The sequence below is a fragment of the Akebia trifoliata genome, chromosome 11, assembly GCF_017979445.1.
Source record: "Akebia trifoliata isolate Shusen 1 chromosome 11, ASM1797944v1, whole genome shotgun sequence".
Taxonomy (NCBI): domain Eukaryota; kingdom Viridiplantae; phylum Streptophyta; class Magnoliopsida; order Ranunculales; family Lardizabalaceae; genus Akebia; species Akebia trifoliata.
The window spans coordinates 46,810,126-46,831,694 of NC_141385.1; the positions used below are offsets into that span (position 1 = coordinate 46,810,126).

General features: G+C 35.7%; 2 protein-coding genes across 5 annotated transcripts in view; both read right to left on the minus strand.

The window, feature by feature from the left end:
• The window catches only part of LOC147392163 (RNA helicase family protein), a 31,389-nt gene extending 16,709 nt beyond the window's left edge, over positions 1–14,680 (minus strand). For 2 of the 4 annotated variants that reach the window (XR_015182898.1, XM_086458786.1), the window contains exons 1-14: positions 14,461–14,680; positions 14,238–14,382; positions 11,397–11,471; positions 6,748–6,837; positions 6,446–6,525; positions 4,981–5,050; positions 4,802–4,887; positions 4,190–4,259; positions 3,955–4,050; positions 2,259–2,364; positions 1,334–1,380; positions 1,154–1,237; positions 981–1,034; positions 807–907 (exon numbers count right to left, since the gene is read on the minus strand). Coding sequence is in view for 3 of the 4 variants with exons in the window: in XM_086458786.1 (XP_086314912.1) it covers positions 807–907; positions 981–1,034; positions 1,154–1,237; positions 1,334–1,380; positions 2,259–2,364; positions 3,955–4,050; positions 4,190–4,259; positions 4,802–4,887; positions 4,981–5,050; positions 6,446–6,525; positions 6,748–6,837; positions 11,397–11,471; positions 14,238–14,382; positions 14,461–14,564 (1,208 nt within the window). In the remaining variant the exon portion in view is untranslated. The remainder of the gene's footprint in view (positions 1–806; positions 908–980; positions 1,035–1,153; positions 1,238–1,333; positions 1,381–2,258; positions 2,365–3,954; positions 4,051–4,189; positions 4,260–4,801; positions 4,888–4,980; positions 5,051–6,445; positions 6,526–6,747; positions 6,838–11,396; positions 11,472–14,237; positions 14,383–14,460) is intronic. The other 2 variants (XM_086458785.1, XM_086458783.1) reach the window with 2 other exon arrangements.
• A 1,390-nt stretch (positions 14,681–16,070) lies between these two features.
• On the minus strand, positions 16,071–21,069 carry LOC147392164 (glutamate receptor 2.8-like). The gene is made up of 3 exons (XM_086459151.1): positions 19,693–21,069; positions 17,979–18,308; positions 16,071–17,056 (listed from the first exon to the last, which is right to left on the minus strand). Exons 1-3 carry the CDS (start codon positions 20,998–21,000, stop codon positions 16,172–16,174), a joined length of 2,523 nt encoding a protein of 840 aa, XP_086315277.1. The 5' UTR covers positions 21,001–21,069; the 3' UTR covers positions 16,071–16,171.
• Positions 21,070–21,569: the final 500 nt, after the last annotated feature.

Here is a 21,569-nt window from a genome sequence, read left to right on the forward strand (position 1 = left end):
AAGAAAGCCTAAAATGGTAATTAACTCCTAGACAGTAGCCGAAAAAGAAAGGAAGAGAACCATCTTCTACGGTTGTGCCTCAAAGTCACAGAAAGCTCTTCCAGTCTTTGAATTTTGGCAACCATAGAGCTCTGGATTTGCTTAAAAAATGATTCTTGAACTGGAAAATATTTCAAATCAAAGAAGAGTCCATTCTAGATAACTTAAATGCTATGTTTAGCCTTACAAAAGAAATAGCAAACTAGAAGAGAAATAATTAGACCAATAATGGAAACTGGGAAGCCTTCTATGAAACTTTTCATCTCCAACCAAGCCTGTTCAAAATGGGACTCCCTGGTGAAGACCCATATCCAAAATAAACCTACTAGAGGCCGATCCAATATCTCCAACAAGAACTTGTGGACACATGTAATCCCAATTATTTCCTCCATTTTATTCCAAACCCCAACCTTTGGAGCGTATAATGCAAGAAACACTAAGTGATATATTCATTTGCCCTCTTTCACGCATTTGAATTTTTTATATTACTATCACTGTAACCTTAAATTGGTTATTGACTAGTATTCCTAGGATCTTGGATAGGGAAAAATTTTCTATACTGTACAAAGCCAGTTCTACACACTATTATAGGAGTTAGAGAAAAACATCACAAGATAATTACGTAGCGTTATTAAGTAGAAGCCCTAGAATAATTAAGTAACCAACTTTGATCTAAGATTACCCTACATGAAGAGTTAGAGCAAAGGTATGGAGGAAACAAAACATTCTTTCTCATGCGAATTAGCCATCCATTGCATGTTAAATACCTATAACACTTCCCTGGACGTACTCTCCCAGCTCTCCCAGCCCTTTGTCGAGCAGATGCCTTGGATATTGGTGCCACCACCAAGTTTTCAATATCTGAAATCTGTATCAAACCAAATAACGGAAAAGGTTAACTTATTTGTATTTTACACACTGAAGAATGGGAATGAGTATACCGGATTATAGAACCGCTGTTTCGAAAACCCACTATCCACAACATAAACAATTCCCTGCCATAGTTTAAATGAAAATAAAGATGAATGGTAGAGAAAAATGACTGTATACCATATGGATACAGTTATTGGTAATCATTTCTTGAAAGGATTCCAAAAGAATACAAAGATGTTACCTCCAAAGTCAATGATGTTTCTGCAATATTAGTTGATATTACAACTTTTCTCTTTCCTCTAGGCATAGGTGAAAACACAAGGTCCTACCAACAAAGCAGTTCTACGAAGATGAAGATTCCACCAGTTAAATATTAAGTGCAAGGACTAGACGGCCAGATACCACATGATACATCACTGACCTGATCTGCGCGTGAAAGCCCCGAGTACAAAGGCAGAACAACTAACCCTGAAAAAACAGTTTGATACAAAATTAAGTACCTGAAAACCAAGAGGTGCTCGCATATGCCGTAAAAAATTCAGAAATTTTGAGAAATGTAAACTGTTTTCATTTCAGAAAAGCATCACGAGCCACAAAATTTTGAGAAGGATAATCCATAACATGAGTGCAATTGTTTTGTACAGAAAAATATTCATGTTGTGAATAATCTAACGATGGGCTATGCTTTTTTGCATGGAATCCAAGATGCATGGTTAGGGTAACCAAAAACAGCGAGTTCAACAAGAAAGCCAAAGAGTGTACAGATTGATCATTCATTCATTCATAGAGTGACCACCATCCAGGACAAAAATTCGTTGAGTAAAAGTACTAGACGTGCTTTGCTTGATTTCCGATATGAACTATACAGGTTGTAGATCGACAGCTAGTCACATACAGACTAAACGATGAAATTTGTTCCCACAATTTGTAGATGTGTAACCACAATTAACATGGATAATCAGTAAAAAAACACCCTTTAAAACAGCTAATTGTGTATAATGGATGCACATCTGATATTGCCGAAGGCACCCATTGAGCTATGTTTCAGCTTTTTGGTTTGGGTAGGTAAGCATATAAGAACTGGAAAAAAAAAGGTTCTAGGAATTCAGTTGCCTGAGAAAGGAGACAGACTTCCATCTTGGATGCTTGGGTTGGCAATTCCTGTTGGAACTAAAACACATTGTGTCGGAGTCAAGAAGACCCTATGCTAGAAACGTGAAGTGAAAAGTCGAAGAATACCATGTTTATTGAATGGCCAAAATGGATGAAAATTAACTAGAATTATTTATGACATTACTACATCACTCAAACATGAATTAGAGTATTCAATGCCAATGTAAGGATACCCGAAGAGTGTTTTCCATGACTTTGAGCTTCTTCTGTAAGTAATTGAACGGCCGCATCAATATCATCTTGACCTGTAAGGAACACCAGAACATCCCCCATAGGTTCCTATAAAACAAATTTAAAATGGATAATGAGTGAAAAATATTAAATATCAAAGGGAAGATACAAAAAAAGAGGAGGATTAGGATAACCTTTTTTATGAGTATGGTTGAGAAAACCTACCTAAAAAGATAACAACATCATCTACCACCACTTACCTTTCACAAGGGTGTTCAGATAAAAGATAACAACATCAGCTACCACTACTTACCTTTCACAAGGGTGTACCATCTAATATCCTCAGTAACCCTCTACACTCCTTGGAAAATTTAGAGCACAAGAAAATTGATAACTAAATGTCCCAAAAGAAATAAAAGAAAAGTTAGTGGATTAAGTTAAGAACACCAACTTCATGGTGGAAGCATTACCAACATGATCAAACATCCTACCAAACATTACAAAACCTTCTGCTGTGTGAAAAAAACATGAAAGACAGTAATCAAGAATTTCATAGATTGACAAGGAGCAGTCTTGGCGAAATTGAAAAACATACAAGACCAATAGGGACTGCATAAACTCTACAAGTGAGCAATGCATTTCAGTTCTAAGAAATTTGGAACTGTGCCGCTGGCCTGGTGGATGAGCTCCACCCAACACGATCAAACATTTACAAAAACCTCAATGAGGAAGAAGTAACCAAGGACGTGGCAATGGATAAGGTTAAGGTGGGACTTGGATGCATCAGATGCATGGGTCTTAGACATCAAACAAGGGATTGTCCGAGGAGAAGAAATGATGTTCAAGTAAATTTAGTGGAAGATCAAGAAAGAGAGGTTGAAGAAAATTTTACAAACATGAAGGGTAAGCCACATTATGATGTAGAAAAAGAACCCGAAGGCAAGACAAAAGGCTTGAATGACTAACCTTAGCGTTTAAAAAATATTGCCTCTTACAATATAATTCCACAAGTACAAATTTCTTTGTATCCAGGATAGGTTTTATAGTGTGTTTGGCTGCTAGGATAACCGAGGGATTTTCATGGAAAACCATCACCTTGCCCTGGAAAAGTGCTTCCATTGATTTACAACTTTTTCCCCTATTTTTTGGTATCTATGTTTATAGGTCGGGTGGAGGTGGGGCTGGGGTAGGAGTGAGGGTATTGGATAGCATAATCCCCATCCCTTTATTCAACCACAATCCAAACAGCGGGTGATCCTGGACAAGGAGAAAGCTTACGCAGTATCCAGACACACCCAACTTTATAACTCTGAAGACATAATCCCAACAATCTTTCCACTCCACTACCCTTTTTAGACAGTAAAGTCATTGCAGAAGGTTAGCACTTACAACATTAGACCGGTAAAACACATTGGTGTATCACACTGAAACAATGGATCCACCAAACAGTCAAATGGATAAACAACACAGGCAAAATTATCGAGGATGACCCATTCATCAAAGCAGAAATCACTAAAATGAAAAGGTGTGGGAGCTAACAAACTTATGAATATCAATAGGGTTCTCTCACCAGTGTCAAGCAAACAAAGCAGGTCTCGAAATACTATGTTAAGAGCTTATTCTACAAATTACACAAAATATATTGATGGCATAAACATTGTCTAAACAAAATTCTACTTATCACAACATGCTACCTACCTGATCATGAATCGCTCGCACAGTTGAAATGGCAGCTTGCAGATAGTCGGAGACAGGTTCCTCAAGGTAATGAATTTGAACATTAAACCCTCTACCCTGGCAGTAATACAAAATTAGCTGAGACTTTGATTTGAAATATTTTAATTCTACAACACCAAGGATTAAGTTGTAAGATACTCTAAAAGGCAATTACCATTATAAAAGAAACAAAAACTAGAGATAGCAGTTAACATACTTCAACAGAAAGAATGACAGGCTCTGTTCTTGGTCCTGGTTCTTCTCTTGCTTTCCCTTGACGGTTTTTGCTGGTTAACAGTGAGAGCATACAGAAAAGTGTAAATGCACATTTAGACTTGAAATCTTTTGTCGAAACAGACTCCAATTTTGAGGAAACCGGCTTGAGAGGGGGCATCGAATCTTGGGTGAGGATGATATAGAAAGGTCGTACAACAATGCTTAATGGGAAATTTTCAGATTAAATGCTATGGAGGATGTGTACTATGATATGTATATCAACAATAACATTCTCCATAGTAGTTTATAGTTCTCTAGAAATGGTCATCAAAAGTTCAAGATGGCAAACACAAGGTGATCCTCTATCTCCTTTTTTTTTGGCTTATAATGCTAGCAAAGAGGCTCTTAGTCACCTCACATCAAGGGTGGTAAAGGAAGGAATCATCAACGATTTTTTCTTTTCCTTATTCTTTTTATTTTTATTTTCCGTTTTTTGATAAGTATAAATTTTACTTACTTCAGTAAAAAGTAAAATGCATGCAACAAATTGGTGACACCAATTTAGAAATCAAGACCAATATCCAAACTTTAATCAATTGGCGAAGGCAAAAACCTGGTTTTGAAAAAAGCAGACATTGATTTAGCTTCTATTGTAGCAGATGAGATTATCAAACGCAACTCAGGTCGACGTCGTTGAATCTGAAGTTTTGTGCCAGCAAATTAACTTTTGAATGTGGTATAAGCTACAACAAGGACAACAATCACATCAATAATAGGTATTCAAATTAATACCTTTTTAAGAAGACCTAATAAGATATCTGTCGAAATGGACCTCTCATGGGCTTCATCTACCATTATAACACTGACAGAGGACACAGAAAAAAGTTATGCAGAAAAATCCCAAGTACTAATATTTCTATTAAAAAGTTCCAAACATATGTGCAGGAAAGAAATACCATCTGCATTGCCTAGGCTAACCTAGCCACCAAGTAACGGCCTAAACTGGCCTGGGCATGGTCTAATCAAGGCCTGGTTATGGCCGGACCTAGGCTAGCTAGGATGTGAGTGCAGCGCTGCACTCCAGGACTCAGTCCGAGCACAACCTGGGTTGGACGACCCAAGTCCCAAGTTGGCACGGCATGGTATGGGCCCAATCTGGGCTAGCCTAAGCATGGCTGGCTTTCTTTTTAGAAAAACAAACAGCAATGGAATAAATATTGATTGTAACTGTATGTATTGTGAGACTACCGATACAATTCGAACTTACCAAAATACGTGTTTCCGACAAAATACATTGTTTCATTCTGGTATGATGGTGTCTCAAAATAATGAGTCTAGGGCTGTAACATACTTAAATGAAATGGCATCTTGAGCCATTCTCTTAGTATAAAATTTCATATTTCGACAAAATTTAATAAAATATATCTATTTTCACAAGGCTCAACAAGACATTTTACCTAACAATCTGCTTTTTGAATATATTTCAGTAGATATTAATATTCATTTGGCACAAATGTTAGGTATAAAAATGCAAGATTTTGATGGAAATATTCAGATGAACAATGAAATTTAGCAGAAATATTATGAAATTTATGTATATATATTCATTAAAAGAAACAAATAATTAGTGGTTATGTATTGGTATATCATTTTATTTTGACTATTCTAAGCATATTAACTCGTTCAAAAAAGCACAAGATACAATTGCCCATGTTCCAATTACTTGGTTATTCAATTAGTAATTTTTTCATAAGCATTTAAAACATATATATATATATAATAATGTGCTAATATAGTACTTTATAATTAGTTTATTTCAGCAAGTATTTTGACGAAAAGGCATATGTAATTAATATGACACATTTTTTCTCGTTTTTATGTTAAATATTGATGTTTTTGGTTGTCAACTCTCAGATACTAACACCAACGCAAATCGAAATGCCATTGATCTCAATTCCATAGTTTTTTTACTATAGTTTGACGACCTATGAATGTGTTCTCATGTTAGTTAATGATTTCCTACAGTTTTAGTGAAAACTTTTTCCACATTTCCATAATTTCTATTAAAATTGTGTTAATTTCTACAATAGTCAAAATTTTACATTTCTAAGTTGAGCAAAATAAATATTGAAGTTAATTTAATACCTGGACCATCCAACTGATCATCTATTTTGAAGGATGGTGGAAGATATGTTAGAAAGAATAAGAATAAATAACAATGTCCTAAATTTAGAATTAGTTGCCTCTTAATTAGTACCTATACTTGGTCAAGAGAGGATCATCCATCATTTCCCTAAGTAAAACTCCATCGGTGAGAAATTTGATCATGGTTACACCCTGTGATGCCAAACAGAAATGAAATACCAACTTAAATGACATTTAACCATCAAATAAATGAATAACAAGGAGTTCTTACAACAACAAAATTCCTATAAAGCAAAACCTATCAAATATTTTGTCATGAAGCAAGGTAACCACAGTTTACAAGCATTGATGCCCTTCACAAAGCTAATATTAAAAGCATGCTTGGAAAATGAAGAAACAAAGACGAGCACTCACTGGCTTAGTAAGATCCTCAAAACGAATTGTATACCCAACTTCATCTCCAAGCTTCACACCCATCTCTTCAGCTACCCTTGAAGAAACTGCCTGTTTACAAATAAAATCGGGAATCACGCCTAGTTTCAATCATTCTTAGTGGCTAATAGCCAACATCTAAGAAATTAGGGTTCTTATGAATCTATCCTATTCTAAACAAGAAAATGAGTCCTTTGATCATCTAAAGTGCATGAGACAAATAAATCAAGGCTCCAGAAGATGGCTTGGCCTCACTATATCAATTGGTTGTAAATATGCCACAACTTCGAGGTTGTGGGTTTAAGTCCAAGTTACCAATACAAAAAATAGTTTGTAGAAGACATTACACCAAGATACGTAGAACCTCATGTATGGGTAGTTGAGTACTTAGAAGATACTAATGGCATTTTTATAATTATTTAGCTTGAATATATATAAGAGAGAAATAGAGAGAAAATCTCTCAACTCTTTTTCCCACAATTCTCTTCTTCTTTCATTTCTCTAAACCTAACTTCAAAGATAAAATCTATTTGGTATCAGAGCAGTAGATCGAAAGGAAGTGTGCCTCGGAATGTTGCCACAAACCTTCAAATTACAACCGTGAAACTAGATGACCATAAATTCCTTGCTTGATCTCAATATGCCATATTATATGTCAAGGGAAAAGGAAAGATGAGGTACTTGCTGGTGATCTTCCCATTCCTGGCCATTTAAATACAACTTTCGAAAGAGGGGATGCAGAAAATGCTACAATTATGTTGTGGCTCCTCCATTCTATGCATCCCAACATAAGTAGCAGTTATTTGTTTCTATCAACTGCAACAAAGACATATTCAGAGATAGGTAACACTGCTCATGTTTATAAGTTGCGCCATAATATTTGGCAAATGAAGCAAGGAGACAAGCCCTTATCCACATATTATTCAACTCTTCGACATCTATGGGAAGAGTTGGATCACCACCAGACCTTTCGGGCCAAGTATTCAATCGATGTTATCGCCTATAAGAAGTTGGTTAAGGAAAATTAGGTATTCAAACTTCTTGCTGGGTTAAATTTTGAGTATGAGTAGGTTAAGGTTCAAATTTTTGGAAATGAGCCTCTTCCATCATTTACTGAAGTATACTCTTACTTGCATCATGAGGAGCGTTGCCAAAGTGCTATCTCCAGACTATCACTTTGGAAAGATCTGCTCTAATTTCTATATCTCAACGTGGAGGTCGAGGTGGTAGTCGTGCTAGAGGAGGTGGTCGTTTAGGAACAACTTTTGATGAGCAAGATAAGTTGAAATGTGAATATTGTGGTCGTCCTTGCCATATTATGGATACCTATTGAGATTTTCATAATCTCCCATAACAACAAAGTCCTTCAAATAACAATTGAGGAGGCAGTCGCTACAATGGTAGAAGGGGGTCCAATGCTTTGTCAATTACCTCCACGAAATCTATAGAGTCTACTCTTTTATTGGTACCAATCCTTACACCAGATAGTATTGGCCTCTCACGAAGTGAGATTGGAGCATTCCGACATTTTATGGCTCAATTGGAACCACCTAGTGTTCCTTTTACTTCAACTATTGCTTATTCAAGCACTTCAACCTCAGCTTTCAATGCATTTGTTTCCATTCCTAACAACTCCTAGATTATTGATTCAAGAGTATCAGATCATATCAATAGTATGTCCTACCTTTTTCATCTTATCATATTTGTTTTGGTAAGGACAAGGTCAAAGTTGTTGATGGTTCATTTTCATCTATCTGGCAAAGGTAGTATTGTTGCTCATCCCTTTATGCCTTTATCCTTTGTCCTCCATGTTTCCAATTTTGTTTTAATCTTCTATATGTGGGTCATATCACCAAGTCTTTGAACTGTAATGTCACCTTCTTCCAATCCCATTGTAATTTCTGAGATGCTAAGGACAATTGGTATGGGACATGAGGAGGGAGGACTTTATCTGTTTTACACTCCATCACGAACTGCTTCATCTGTCCAAAAAAATCTATCTCATACTCGAAGTGCTCGTAGTTATGCGGAGTTATTACAATCATGGTTTAAAATGTCGTTTCGACTCAATGTTTCAATTTTTTAGAAAATCAAAACGATAACGAAACAATACGAAACATTCCCGTAATATTTGAAACATTAAATTGACTTTTTACAAAATCCTTTCATAGAAGACTATGGTCAAGGGACATATCATTAGTTTCAAAGCAGAGGGTTTTTCAAATATTTATAGAAATATGAGTCTTTTATCTTAAATAACTTCAATCTTCAAGAGAAGACTAAAGGCAAGGGCATATTTTCGATGAAAACCCAACAACCTTTGTTAATTTCAAAAAAAAAAAAACAGGGGAGAAAAACCTGAAGAAGAAGACAGCTGGGTTTTATCATGAATCCGACATAATAAAAATTAATTTCGGCAAATCAACGACCTCACCCAATTTCCTCTCTCTCTCTCTCTCTCTCTCTCTCTTCTCTCTCTCTCTCTCCCGCCCTTGTTTCTTTCCTTCCTTCTTATCCTTTATTTTTGGTTTCAATTAAGTTTTGTCTCGGGATTTCAAAAAACTGAAATGTTTTGTATGAAACATTACAATACAAACTAAGATTTTAAACCATGATTACAATGGTACAAACACCTTGGCCATCCATCTTTTTTGTTGCTTAAGCGCATGTTTCCTCACTTCTTCCCATCTATTTCTATTTTGGATTTTCAGTGTGATATCTGTTAATTTGTCAAACATTGTAGAACTTTTTATCCTGCCAATGGTAACAAAAGTAGTGCAGAATTTTCTATCGTTCACTATGATGTGTGGGGTCCTTCCCCAGTTACTTTGATGCGTGGTTGCCATTATTTTGTCACATTTGTGGATGATTTTTCTCGTATTACTTGGGTTTACTTGTTTAAATCTAAAAGTGATGTCTATTATGTGTTTAAATTCTTTTACAAAATGATTGAAATCCAATTTGAACAAAAAATCAAGGTCCTAAGATCTGAAAATAGTAGAAAGTATATGTTTAATGGTCTTACTTCTTATTTTCACGAGAATGATATCATTCATCTATTGGAAATTACTTGTGCCCTCTTATTTACTATGAATGTCCCCAAAGTAGTTTGGTTGGATGCCTTATTAATTGCTACTTTTCTAATTAACTATATGCCTTCTCAAGCTTTTACAAAAGTCATAGAGTGAAGACTAGGAGAATTGGTGATGATGGCCAAATAGAGATTCCTATTACAAAAGAACTAAAGAAAATCCTCATGTGCCCTACCAAGAATCCTCCTCGGATCCATCAATTACAAGTAATATTCTCATTTCTCCTATAGAGACTCCTAGTGATTCTTGTTGAATTTAGTCTCACATTGAACACTCATTGCCTTGTCTCTCTCCTCATAAGCTCTTGAGCTTCTCCACTCATTGCCAATTGGTTTTGAGTTGAACCCCCAAACTTATCATGGTATCAGAGTGGGCCTTTCTCTCCTCCATGTCAACCAATTTATATCTCCACATGCTTCGGCCCAGTCTGGCTTACACATGATGGGGCGTGTTAAGTTTAGTCCCACATCGGACACTCATTGCCTTGTCTCTCTCCTTATAAGCTCGTGGACCCCTCCACTCATTGCCAATTGGTTTTGAGTTGGACACCCAAACTTATCATAACATTCCAATTGCAATCAGAAAGGATGTTCGAAGGCGTACTCAACATGACAACATCATATCTCCAACTTCGTTTCATATTGTACTCTATCTTCCGACTATCATATTATTGCTTTGTCCTATGTATCTATTCATCACAGTGTAGTTGATGCCCTCTCTCAACCAAGTTGAAGAAAGGCAATGGTAGAGAAAATACAAACCTTTAAGATGAATAATACCTGGGATGTGGTTGACCTTCCAAAAAGAAAGAAACCAGTAGGATGTAAATGGGTGTTTAATGTGAAGCATCGCCCAAATGGATCAGTTGATAAGCTTGTTGCCCAGAGATATACTCAAACTTTTGGCATCGACTATTGTGAAACGTTTGCTCCAGTAGCAAGATGAACTCTCTTAGAGTTCTCATATCCCTTGCAACCAATAATGATTAGCCTTTGTTTCAACTTGACATAAAGAATGCATTTTTTCACGGTGACTTAGAAGAAAAAGTGTATATGACACCACCTCTTAGTTTTAAATGTTTATCTGCCAAAGGAAAAGTGTGCAAACTAAAAAAAGCATTATATGACTTGAAATAATCACCTAGAGCATGGTTTGAGGAGTTTCATAGTTCCATGGTGAGGAATGGTTACAAGCAGAGTCAAGCTAACCATACAAATCAATCTAGGACAATGAAAATGATTTTTGATTGGCCAAATAGGGCTTGAGAGTTTTCCCAAAATCAAACTTTGTCCCTATTACCAATTATATCCCTAATAGCTTCTACAAAGAAAGAAAAATCTTTGCAAGTGTATAAACTTTCCAAAGTTTCTCTCATAAAGGATAGGCTAAAAAATGGTATGAAATGCTTAAACAAAACAAACAACCCCAAGTGATAGAAACTTGGAAGAAAATACATGGAGATAGCAGCCATAAAAATCACAGAAGGAAAAAACATTGTAGCAAATACAATTTCAAGCAATAAATCAAATGATAAAAAACCTGGACAGCTAATCGTCTTGGTTGTGTGCAAGCTATAACACGCCCACCCTCAGCCCAACCTGCTTCCTTGAGGAACTGAATTATTAAAAGCAAAATGAGAAATACTTGATTAATTAGAATTCACAGAAGAAAATATTTGCAAGTATCTAGAAAACCTCAGAGATACAAAATCATAAAATATGACTACCCGTATGAAATCAAAAGGTAATGCAAAACATGTGAATTCAACAACATATACAGCGTTCTTTTAACCCTCCCTGGAGGAAATCTGACCTTAAGTCTAGCATATGCTAGTTCTTCCTGCCATCTTGCTCTTTTATCCACCTCCATTAAACCCTCAAGTTGCTTACCAATCAGTTTGAAGACGTAGTCATCCCAAAAAATGAAAGAGAATGCCCATAACTCTAACCCAAGTTCCATCTTTCTCCCAACCCCAATCTAGTTGCTCACATCAGCGAACCAAGATCTAAACAATATTGTCTCCCTACCTATGGCTACCTCTCGAAGATATTTAATGATTGATGCCTCCCCCATGTTGTTCAACAACAAAAAACCTTCTTTTGACCCCAACTAAGCAATTTCCTGTTAAAAAGGGTTTTGTCTTTTAGAGCGTGCTTGCAAATCCTCACCAACTCGTTCCAGTCAAAGTGTTTGGAGCTTGCTTCACACACAACAGCCCACCTCCATTTCCCATTCCCCTTGTAATTGCTCACAGCATGTTGATCCTTCCCCTTTACACCCTTCATACCTTCCTTAATAGGAGATTTCCTTATCCCCTCTATGCTCTGGATTCCTTCTGATTCTGTGACCATTTTTACCCCATAATCCTTTAACAACTGAAAGGCATTCGTTCCTTTGAAAACAATCTCTGCCCACTTTGGGTCAAGGTCTAACTATTTATTCTTCTCCAGTTTGTTCCTCCAGTTCCAAAAGATTTTTAATTAGCAAGTTAACTTCCCCCCAACCTTTGCCATTTTTACCTTCTGAAAAAATCACAGCAATAGTTCTTTCACTATCTATAAATCTTGAGAAACCTTCCGCCCCTATTTTCGTCTTTAGTAGCCAAGAAAGTGCTACCCTTTAGCGAGAACTTATCTCTTAAAAAACCATTTTTCTCCTGAGCTTCTTTTAACACCATCCACAGTCAAACACCCTCATTCATCGACATGCACAGACATGACTCCCAACGTCTCAGTCTCCTTAACTTCTAAGCCCACTCTCTTCTTGAGCCAACATCTTGTGGAAAAGAACTTCTTGGCTTCAACCCCCAAAGATCTGCTCCGAGTCTCCAACTTTGTGGTAGCTATCAACTTTGAGGCTTCAACCTCCACATAGATTTTTCTAGGTTTTTCAGTCTAGTTATGAATGAAACCTAGTTTTCAAGTGAAGATCAATAATGACTCCAAATGTCATTATGAGATGAGATTTTTTTCAGGGGGCTTCAAAGCCTTATCCAAAAATAAATAAAATTGTGGAAGGTTGAATAAATCAAGTTCAATTGTGTTTCTATCTACTCTCACTACCTCAATCCATGACTTTTTTGGTCTTCCTCTCGCTCTTTTAGAGCCTTTAACTTGCAAGTCCATTCAAGTTACCCTTAAATTCTTAAGAATGTGTTCATTTCTAATATTTTTCTTCTTAGTCCTTCCACTTATAAGTTCATTTCTAATAGAGTCAGTCTAGCCTAACTAACTTGGTAAGATTTCAAATCTTACTATGGGTCGTGAGCTCACATCTTGGCCTCCAAAAACATGATCCGATGACATAGGCTTGTAGAGGACGAAATTCTAAGACCTTTGAAAAAAACAAACATTATTTTTCACCAATAAACTTTAATTTTAAGTTTGGGGAATTCAGTAACCGCACATTTTCAACACCTCGGATCAAGCTCAAAAAAAAAAAAAATTTAATAAGATGTTTTCCATGTAATCTAGAAGGTTGTTAATCCATGTGGACCAAACGACCTTTACTAAGATTTCAAATTAGTAAGGAAAGTGTTTTTCTTTCTAATATTCTTCACATAGCACTTCATAAGTTTAACTCCACTTTAAACATCCAATTCTAATTCTATGGATGGCATCCTCCTCAATCTCAACATTCCTATGGATGATAGTACCAAGGTAACAAAAGAAGATCAATTTTTAGTAGCTCTTCTTCTCAATGTCCATCATTATTATAGTTGCACTCAAAAAACTCACTCTTTAGAATGAGTATGAAATGAGGATTTTCGCACTGATGGAAGAAAAGATAAAACAAGAAATGAAGACATTCGGAAAAATCTAGGAATAGCCCCAATAGAAAATAACATGGACTATTAGTTCATCCATATCATCTTATATTGTTGTTCTTCAGATTGTCTCCTATCGGCCCCCAGCGAGACCAAGATGGAGTGAACAAGTCAAACCCTTACAAAATGAGTCAAACGGAACCAATACATATGAATGAACAAACACGAAACCCAATCTATACTAATTAACTTGGGTAAGTTTTTCAAAATCTCAAGTCATGATGTGACCGATTCACAGTGAAAATCTCATTTGGATGCCTTATCCCAAATATTGAGGTCATTAACACGAATTCATCTTATATCAAAAAACCGACACCTGATACATAGTGAGAACTTGAAAGTTGCAACCAAATAGTATTAGCTCTCACAATCATAAATTACAGAAAATAAGAGAAACAATCCAATCAACCATATAATTAAAAGATGAAATTTTTTTACACATTCTTGATGCCATATTGAATTTGAATGATTTAAGTGCACGAATTCTAACAAGATTATTCTCAAATTAACAACAACAACAACAACAACAAAAAAGTTTGAAACTAAGGGTTTACTTGAGGGATCTGAGTTGTTTTCCCGCTACCAGTCTCACCAACAATGATGGTTGTGGAGTGATTCTCAACTAGATAGAGAATTGATGTACGGTATTTGAAGACGGGAAGTCTCTGCCTTTGTTTTTCCAAACTCGAATTCCCGAATCTGCGAATACAAAGATTTCTAAATGAGAAAATTGAGATGGAGAAAGATAGACAGAAAAAAGACGAAGAAGAAGGCAACCTTGAGGAAGAAGAGGAGGGGGTAGCAGAGTAGAATATGACTCCGCCTTCTTCATCATCAAGAAGGCGAGGCTTCTCGGACCCTGGCTTCCAGAACTGAGACATCCTCTCTCGCTCTCTTCTTGCACTTTATTTGCAGGAGGGGCTGAAGGGGGAGAGGACTAAGAACCGCGCCAAAATAAAGAGTAACGAAAATCGTACTCGTTGCCCCCACATTTTCCCAAACGCACCCCCAAATTAAGGGAAAAAAGAGAGAGCTCCTATTAACATGCCAACTTTTATTTATACGACACTGTTCTAATTAATTTGAAGGGATTATTTCTAAAAGTTATTTTTCTAATCAATAAATTCATTAATAAATTACTAGCGAGATCATTGAAATGTCAAAATCGTTGGTATTTTATCAACGAATTCCTTGATATTAAAAGTGACGAACTCACTCACAAGTTTGTAGATTACAAAAATGATGAATTCACTGGAAAAAAACATGTTTTGAGAATTAAAATGATCAAAGTATTGAGCTTGAAATTTGGTCGTATTCAACACACAAAATGGAGGTTCACCCTAAATTCGATGGGATTGGTGTGTTGTAAGTAAAACTTGGTGTGCCAATAGAATGTCTCAAAAATATTCGGATGTATGTTCTTGCTAATAAACTGAAATCTGAACTTTGAATAATATACAAGCCTCTTAGGATACCGAATTGACTTGCCTAAGTCATTTCTACTAATAAATCATTTAAATTAGGTTTATAAATATGTATTTTGTATCCAAATAATTATAATTTTGTTTATAAGAAAAGATGGATGAGAAGATGCCATTCACAATGTCACATTTAGATAATAAATATTTAAAAGGAGCCATTCAGGTGCCATTTATTTAGCTAACACATTATTTCCTACGTGGGTTAGAAGTTTCGGAATGAGTTGATTTTTGGTAAGGGATCACTCTATGATTAAGAGATCATCCTAACCAAAAATTAACTTTTTCAAAATTTCTAACCCTATCCATATTTTGTAAATAGACATGGAGTTAGAAGTTTTGTAAAAGTTGATTTTTGGTGAGGATGATCTCCTCATCGTATGAATCATCTTCACAAAAAATCAGCTCATTCTCAAACTTTTAACCCATGTTTGAGTGGAAGGATGGAGTTTTCTACATGGCATTAGATAAGGTGGATAGTAAAGAATAGTTTTCCATTGAAATTAATATTTTTTTTAGAAAACTTGATGAACAATAATTGTTATATTTAGAAAATTCTTCGCATAGTGCATACAAATGTTGATTCAATAGAAGATTGAGCATTCAAGATAAGGAAAGTGTCTAATCAAGGAGAAGAATTGTTAATTCTTATTCTCTAAAAGTGTTGAAAGGCATTCCTGTAAACATTTGAAGTTAAACCATTTTTATAATTCTTTTTCAATATTGTGACATCAACAATATTAACTATATAATGCTCTTTTAGGCCATCCATCTCTTTGAACTAACCTAAAAAACTCTCTGCTCAAGATGCCACACTATTCTCTACTCTTCAAAATTTGTTATTATTTAGTTCTACATTACAATATTGTTTACATAATTTTCGACTATATCAATTGACGTAAACCCTGGTCAATTAATTTTATATATATATATATATATATACAAGTGAAGGATGAAAACATTTTTAGAAGAAAAAAAAAAAAGCAGTGATGGGTTGTTCACCCAATTATCTAGTAGATAATCTGTATTATATCCATGATTTGATCTCCACCAGGCTCACCTTGTGCCCCTAAGTCTAAGTCATGGGCTTGACTACCCATTTCAGCTGCAAACATGCATAGTTCATCTCTGTTAGGATCATGATCATCGTAAGCTGATATTTCATGCATTCGGCTATTAGAAGACCATCTTTGGAGAGCACGGCGAAGAACGAATATCAAGAGTGCAACTGTAGAAGTTCCTCCCGTTATTACAAAAAGCCCTCCAAAACTAGTTACACCCAGACTACCAGTATCATCCTCGGAATCAGAACTCGAACAATTGTAAGAGTTAAGCATTGCATTCTCTAACTCTAACAATTTTCCTCTTTCAGCTAATTCTAAAACCGCTTTAGAGAGGTCGGGAAGAATAGGTGATCTTGTCGGAAATACAAATGCAAACCCACCAATTTTGTAGGTTTGTCCTTGAACTTCGAAGTCTTTGCAATATTTAGCTAGGAATACATTGACGTAAGGTATTTCCAAGAATACGGCTGTAATTTCTCCTTTTTTTAGAGCTTGAGAATAATGGTCGTAAGATGTGAATGTCCTGATGTTGTTGGGGTCGAAACCTAAGGCATCTTCCAAGTACTTGACAACGAAGGATCCGGTGTCGCACCCAACTTTGGCATTGGATTTCTTTAAACTGTCAACTGTAATTACTTCGGATTGAATCCTTCTGATGGTGAGCATGGAAGTAAGGCTAGCTGTGTAGCTTTGTGTGATGACCAATGCAACAAATAGCCATACTACCATGGTCATCCTAGATAAATTGCTATGTTGTCTATCACCTATGTATATATAGTAAAACAAGTAGAACAAAGAATGAGTTTCTTCTCTTTCAATCAAGTACACGATCTAAGTGAAACACACAAAGAGATGCTTAAGTGAAAATTTGACTTAGGGTATACTTACCGATGTGCTAACCATCTGATCTAATGAAATCTTTCGATTGATCAAAAATTGTGTTGAAGGATGAATTAAGATCAGATGGTTAGAATAATTGAGATATTCTTAGTGATACCCTTGGGACATAGTACATCACAATCATAGAAAGAAAAGAGATTTATCAAACTGACCCAACTGTTGCTTTTTTATTATAAAAACTCCCTTGGAGTTTCGACAACTCCAAAGGGAATAGCCTTACTCTATGAAGTTTGTACCCACCAAACCTCAATTTATAAAGTTTGTTACACAGCAAACCTTGGAGTGTGGATCATGTCATAAAATTCAAATTTACGTGGTTAATTTGTAATTTAACATACTTGGAGTGGATTCTAACTGCATTTTGTGGCATCCTAAAACATGACCTGATGTCATAGGGTTGCCAAGGACAAATTTCTAAGAACTTTGAAAAGAAATTAAAAAAAAAAGAAGTTAATTTTCACAGTTTAATTTTAATTTTAATTTGGGAGTTCGGTAACCATCCATTGTCAACACCTAAGATCAAGCTCAAAAAAGTTATTTTATTTTTTCTTCTGAATCTGAGTTTTCCATGAGACCTAGTAGGATGTCATTGGATTGCTAATTTGATCATGCATGTGGGCCCAAAGACCCTTAGTACGATTTGAAATCTTACCATGTTAGTCATGGAAGTATGATTCACAAAGTAAGGTTTGTTCAAGTAACAAAGTTGATAAAGTAAGGGAGTTTTTGTAATAAAATTGCAACAGATAGGTCTGACCATTAAATCTCTCTTCAATTAACTCTAACGAAATAAAATTTAAATTTTGTATTAAAAATAATACTTCCAATTTTAAGACTAGTTCAGTCCTTAGTAGGAAGAATCTCTCTTACCATTTACTGAAAATAGTGTTGAGAAGGATAAAAAAATTAAGGACCCTATTTGGTTCCATGCAGAGCCTTTGAAATCTGGATTGCGCATTCTCTCGATCAACAAGACGACGAATCCATTGTAAATGTTAATGCCTGCAGTTAAGCCCCACATCTCTTTCGTGAAGGGCTTCATGAACAGCCAAGCTTTTTCTGATCTTATTGATTTCTTTAAGACCACCATCTGGAGGCCTGATTCCGACCAAGGCTGCGAGAATTCTGCATAATTGCAACGGTTGGCCACTATCGATATATCGCCAACTGCCGCATCTAGCGTCTTCTTTCACACCATTCATGCATAGAAGGATCGAAAATAAGTCTTAGTCTCTCTAGAATAAGAGCCTGAGGTACTGAAATATAGGGTTTGGCATGATTAGAAGAAATATTTAAGGGTAAATTACTATTTCGTAATCAATGCTTTTGACTAATTTACGACTCACTGTTCATTTTAATTATCAAAACATGAATGGGTAACGTACTTGGAGGTTTTAAAGTGACTATTTTGCAGGTTTAAAGTGACAATTTAACCAGCTAAAAGAGAAATTGTCACTTTAAACCTGTGAAATAGTCACATTAAAACTGCCGAATTCATTGCCCATTCACGTTTTGGTAATAAAATGAACAGTGAGATGGAATCGCAAATTCATCAAAAGTTGATCACGTTTTCGTAAATATGTCGATATTTAAAGTGATTAATTAGCAATAATCCAAGCTGAATGGTTGTGAGTTTAAATACAATGATGCACTCTAGTAATTAGAGTCCATTAATGATTTTGTATGTAATGTCGTGGAATGGAATTCTAGAAGAGTGCGGATAATTTGATAGACTTTTGGAGCATGCTTCTGACGAACATTGACATGGAAGCACATAACTTATTAAAAAAAAAAAAGAGAAAGTTTCTCTCTTTTACCCATTCTCTACCCACATATTTATTTTTTTAGATTTCAAATCTTACAAAGGATCATTGGGCCCACATTGATTATCACATTGATAATCCAACAACACAGCCATCTAGGTTTCTTGAAAATATTCATATTCGAAAAAAATAATTAATTTATTTATTTATTAAAAATAATTGTTTTTCGAGCTTTATCCAAAGTGTTTAAAATGGACAGCTACCAAACACCCAAATTTAAAAATAAAATTCAACGGTGAAAATAACTGTTTTTTTTTAATTCATTTAATTTTATCCTCTAAAACCCCATTTCATCAGATCATAATTTTGAATGTCACAAGGTGATCAGATATGAAAGTTTCTCTTTTTCACTATGGGCGAGAGAGAGAAACTCTTTTTTTTTTGTTTTAATAAGTTATGTTCTTCCACATCAGGTTTGTATGTCAAAAGTACGTCAAATTATCATCACTCATTCTAGAATGTTAGGAAATAGAGTGAAGAGAGGAATAAGAGGCATTTTGACTTGCTTGACATATTCTTCCTTTTTAATCGAATTTCTATATCTAATTTTGGAGAATCTTCTTTGATGATTTGTATTCAAATGGGAGTCAATGGTTTTCCACGATAAAAATACGAAAAGAAACGGAGGGTTTCTTTATTGAATGCATTCTATACTATTTTTGTTAATTTTCATTTGTCAGATTTCATGAAATATTTAAACTTATCAAAAGGGGACAAGGAAAAGTTAAGCTATAAAGTTCTCACCTTGAGATGAATCTGCTCCACCAAAGAATCATAGGTGCCTAATTCAACAGGATAGAACTCATGTGGTAAGGGATAGGGCATACGATCCAGTACTGCATTGAAGACGTCAATTGAAAAACCATCGACTAACAATTTGCCGCTAGGACGTTCATCTCTAACATTAACATACTGATTAAATGTAGGATTCTTAGGCACACCTATTTTCAATGGATTCTCAATTGTCGGAAGAACCCATCCTCTCCGAGTCAACCAAGGGCCTCCTGGCCAGAACACTTGACCTAGGATTCCCATTGAGGTGTTATGGCTCACCCCTTTGTCGACACTTAAAGAGAACCCCGATACCTCAGTCCAGAAACCCAATTCTCTATAACTCTTTCCAACCACATTGACGATACGAAAAATGCGGGCAGGAGCCAATTCACCGTCTAAAAAACGGAGATCACCCGTTAATCCCTCGAAACTAGTTTGTAAAATTTCATCTCTCAATTTTTTTCCATGAATTGAAGCCACAAGATTCATTTGGTCTTTTTGGGTATTGTTCCTATTTTTTCTTCCCTCCATTGCAAGAGCCACAGCCCATAAAGCATCATAGGCCTGCAACCCGAAAATTCCAGGCTTCGAATCCATTTCTTCGGGATGCTCCAAACGAAATTTATGTTGAAATCTTGTGTAGAAATCCTTAAATCTTGACCCAGTTCGAGGGATGTAACTCTTGACACCCAAGATGCCTTGCATTGAGGAGATGACTGAGACATTAACATGATCAAGAAGACTTGTAATGGCATCAGTAGTGATCCATACATAGTCCTTCTCAATCATTCCCATTTTCTTCGCCTCCATAAACAGATGGGTAGCCAATTCTAAAGAAGTATGAACAATGTAAACCCTACATTGCCTGCTTTTAAGCTTCTCCAACTCTTTTGATAAAGAAGAAGGCAATGGAGGGAGAGGTAACATGTAATCTACTTCACATCTTACCTCTCGAAGGGCCTCAACTAGAAGCAGGCCAATATTAGAAGCAATGGAGTTGACATCTTCATATATGAAATTCACTCGTCGCCATTCCCAAGTCCCTATTATAGCAGCTATAGCTCTCAATTGTGTTTGATGGTTTTGAGTGGTTTGAATCAAGAAAGGCCACTTCGTGGTGGCCCATGGTGGGGCTATGTCGGTGAAGGAAAGAATAGGAACTTGAGCTTTGTTACTGATATCAGCAATTAAGGCTGCTTCATCCCATGCCCGTAAGCCTAAGATTGCTCGCACTTGTTGCTCATTGATAAGGTCCATCGCTGCGTTTATAATTTCCATCTTTAATTAGTACCTTAAGCTCTTCTCTTATTATTATATTTTACAATACAATGCAACTAAACCTGGAAAAACCAGCTTTATTAAGCTCTTATATATTTATCTAAATAAATCTTATATCTGTTCTCCTCTCCCCAAATTATATCTAAGATCATGTCCAACATGGGTAATCTAGTTCATGCTATCTTCTATATTTTTACATAAACCTTATTTTTTTCATATACCTTTAAAGTACAATCATATTTTGATCTTCAGGGCAAAAGGCAAGGATCATATCGTAATTATGCCAGATTGTATATTCAATTATTTTTTTCATCATTGACTTATAATGCAAGCATGGACATTTTAACATAGAAGACTGGCAATCACGAAGCAAGCTGATTATTTTATTATTATTATTATTATTTGCATAATTAAGTTGTGATGGAATAATATCATGTGTCACTAGATCCAAAATAATTTGTCATATGTTCATGTAAAAGGAAAGAATCGCAGCAAACTGATTCGAAATTCACTCGCTTGATGGGAAAAGGAGTTAAAACTTAAAAGTTCCCTCTCAACTCTTGGTTTAA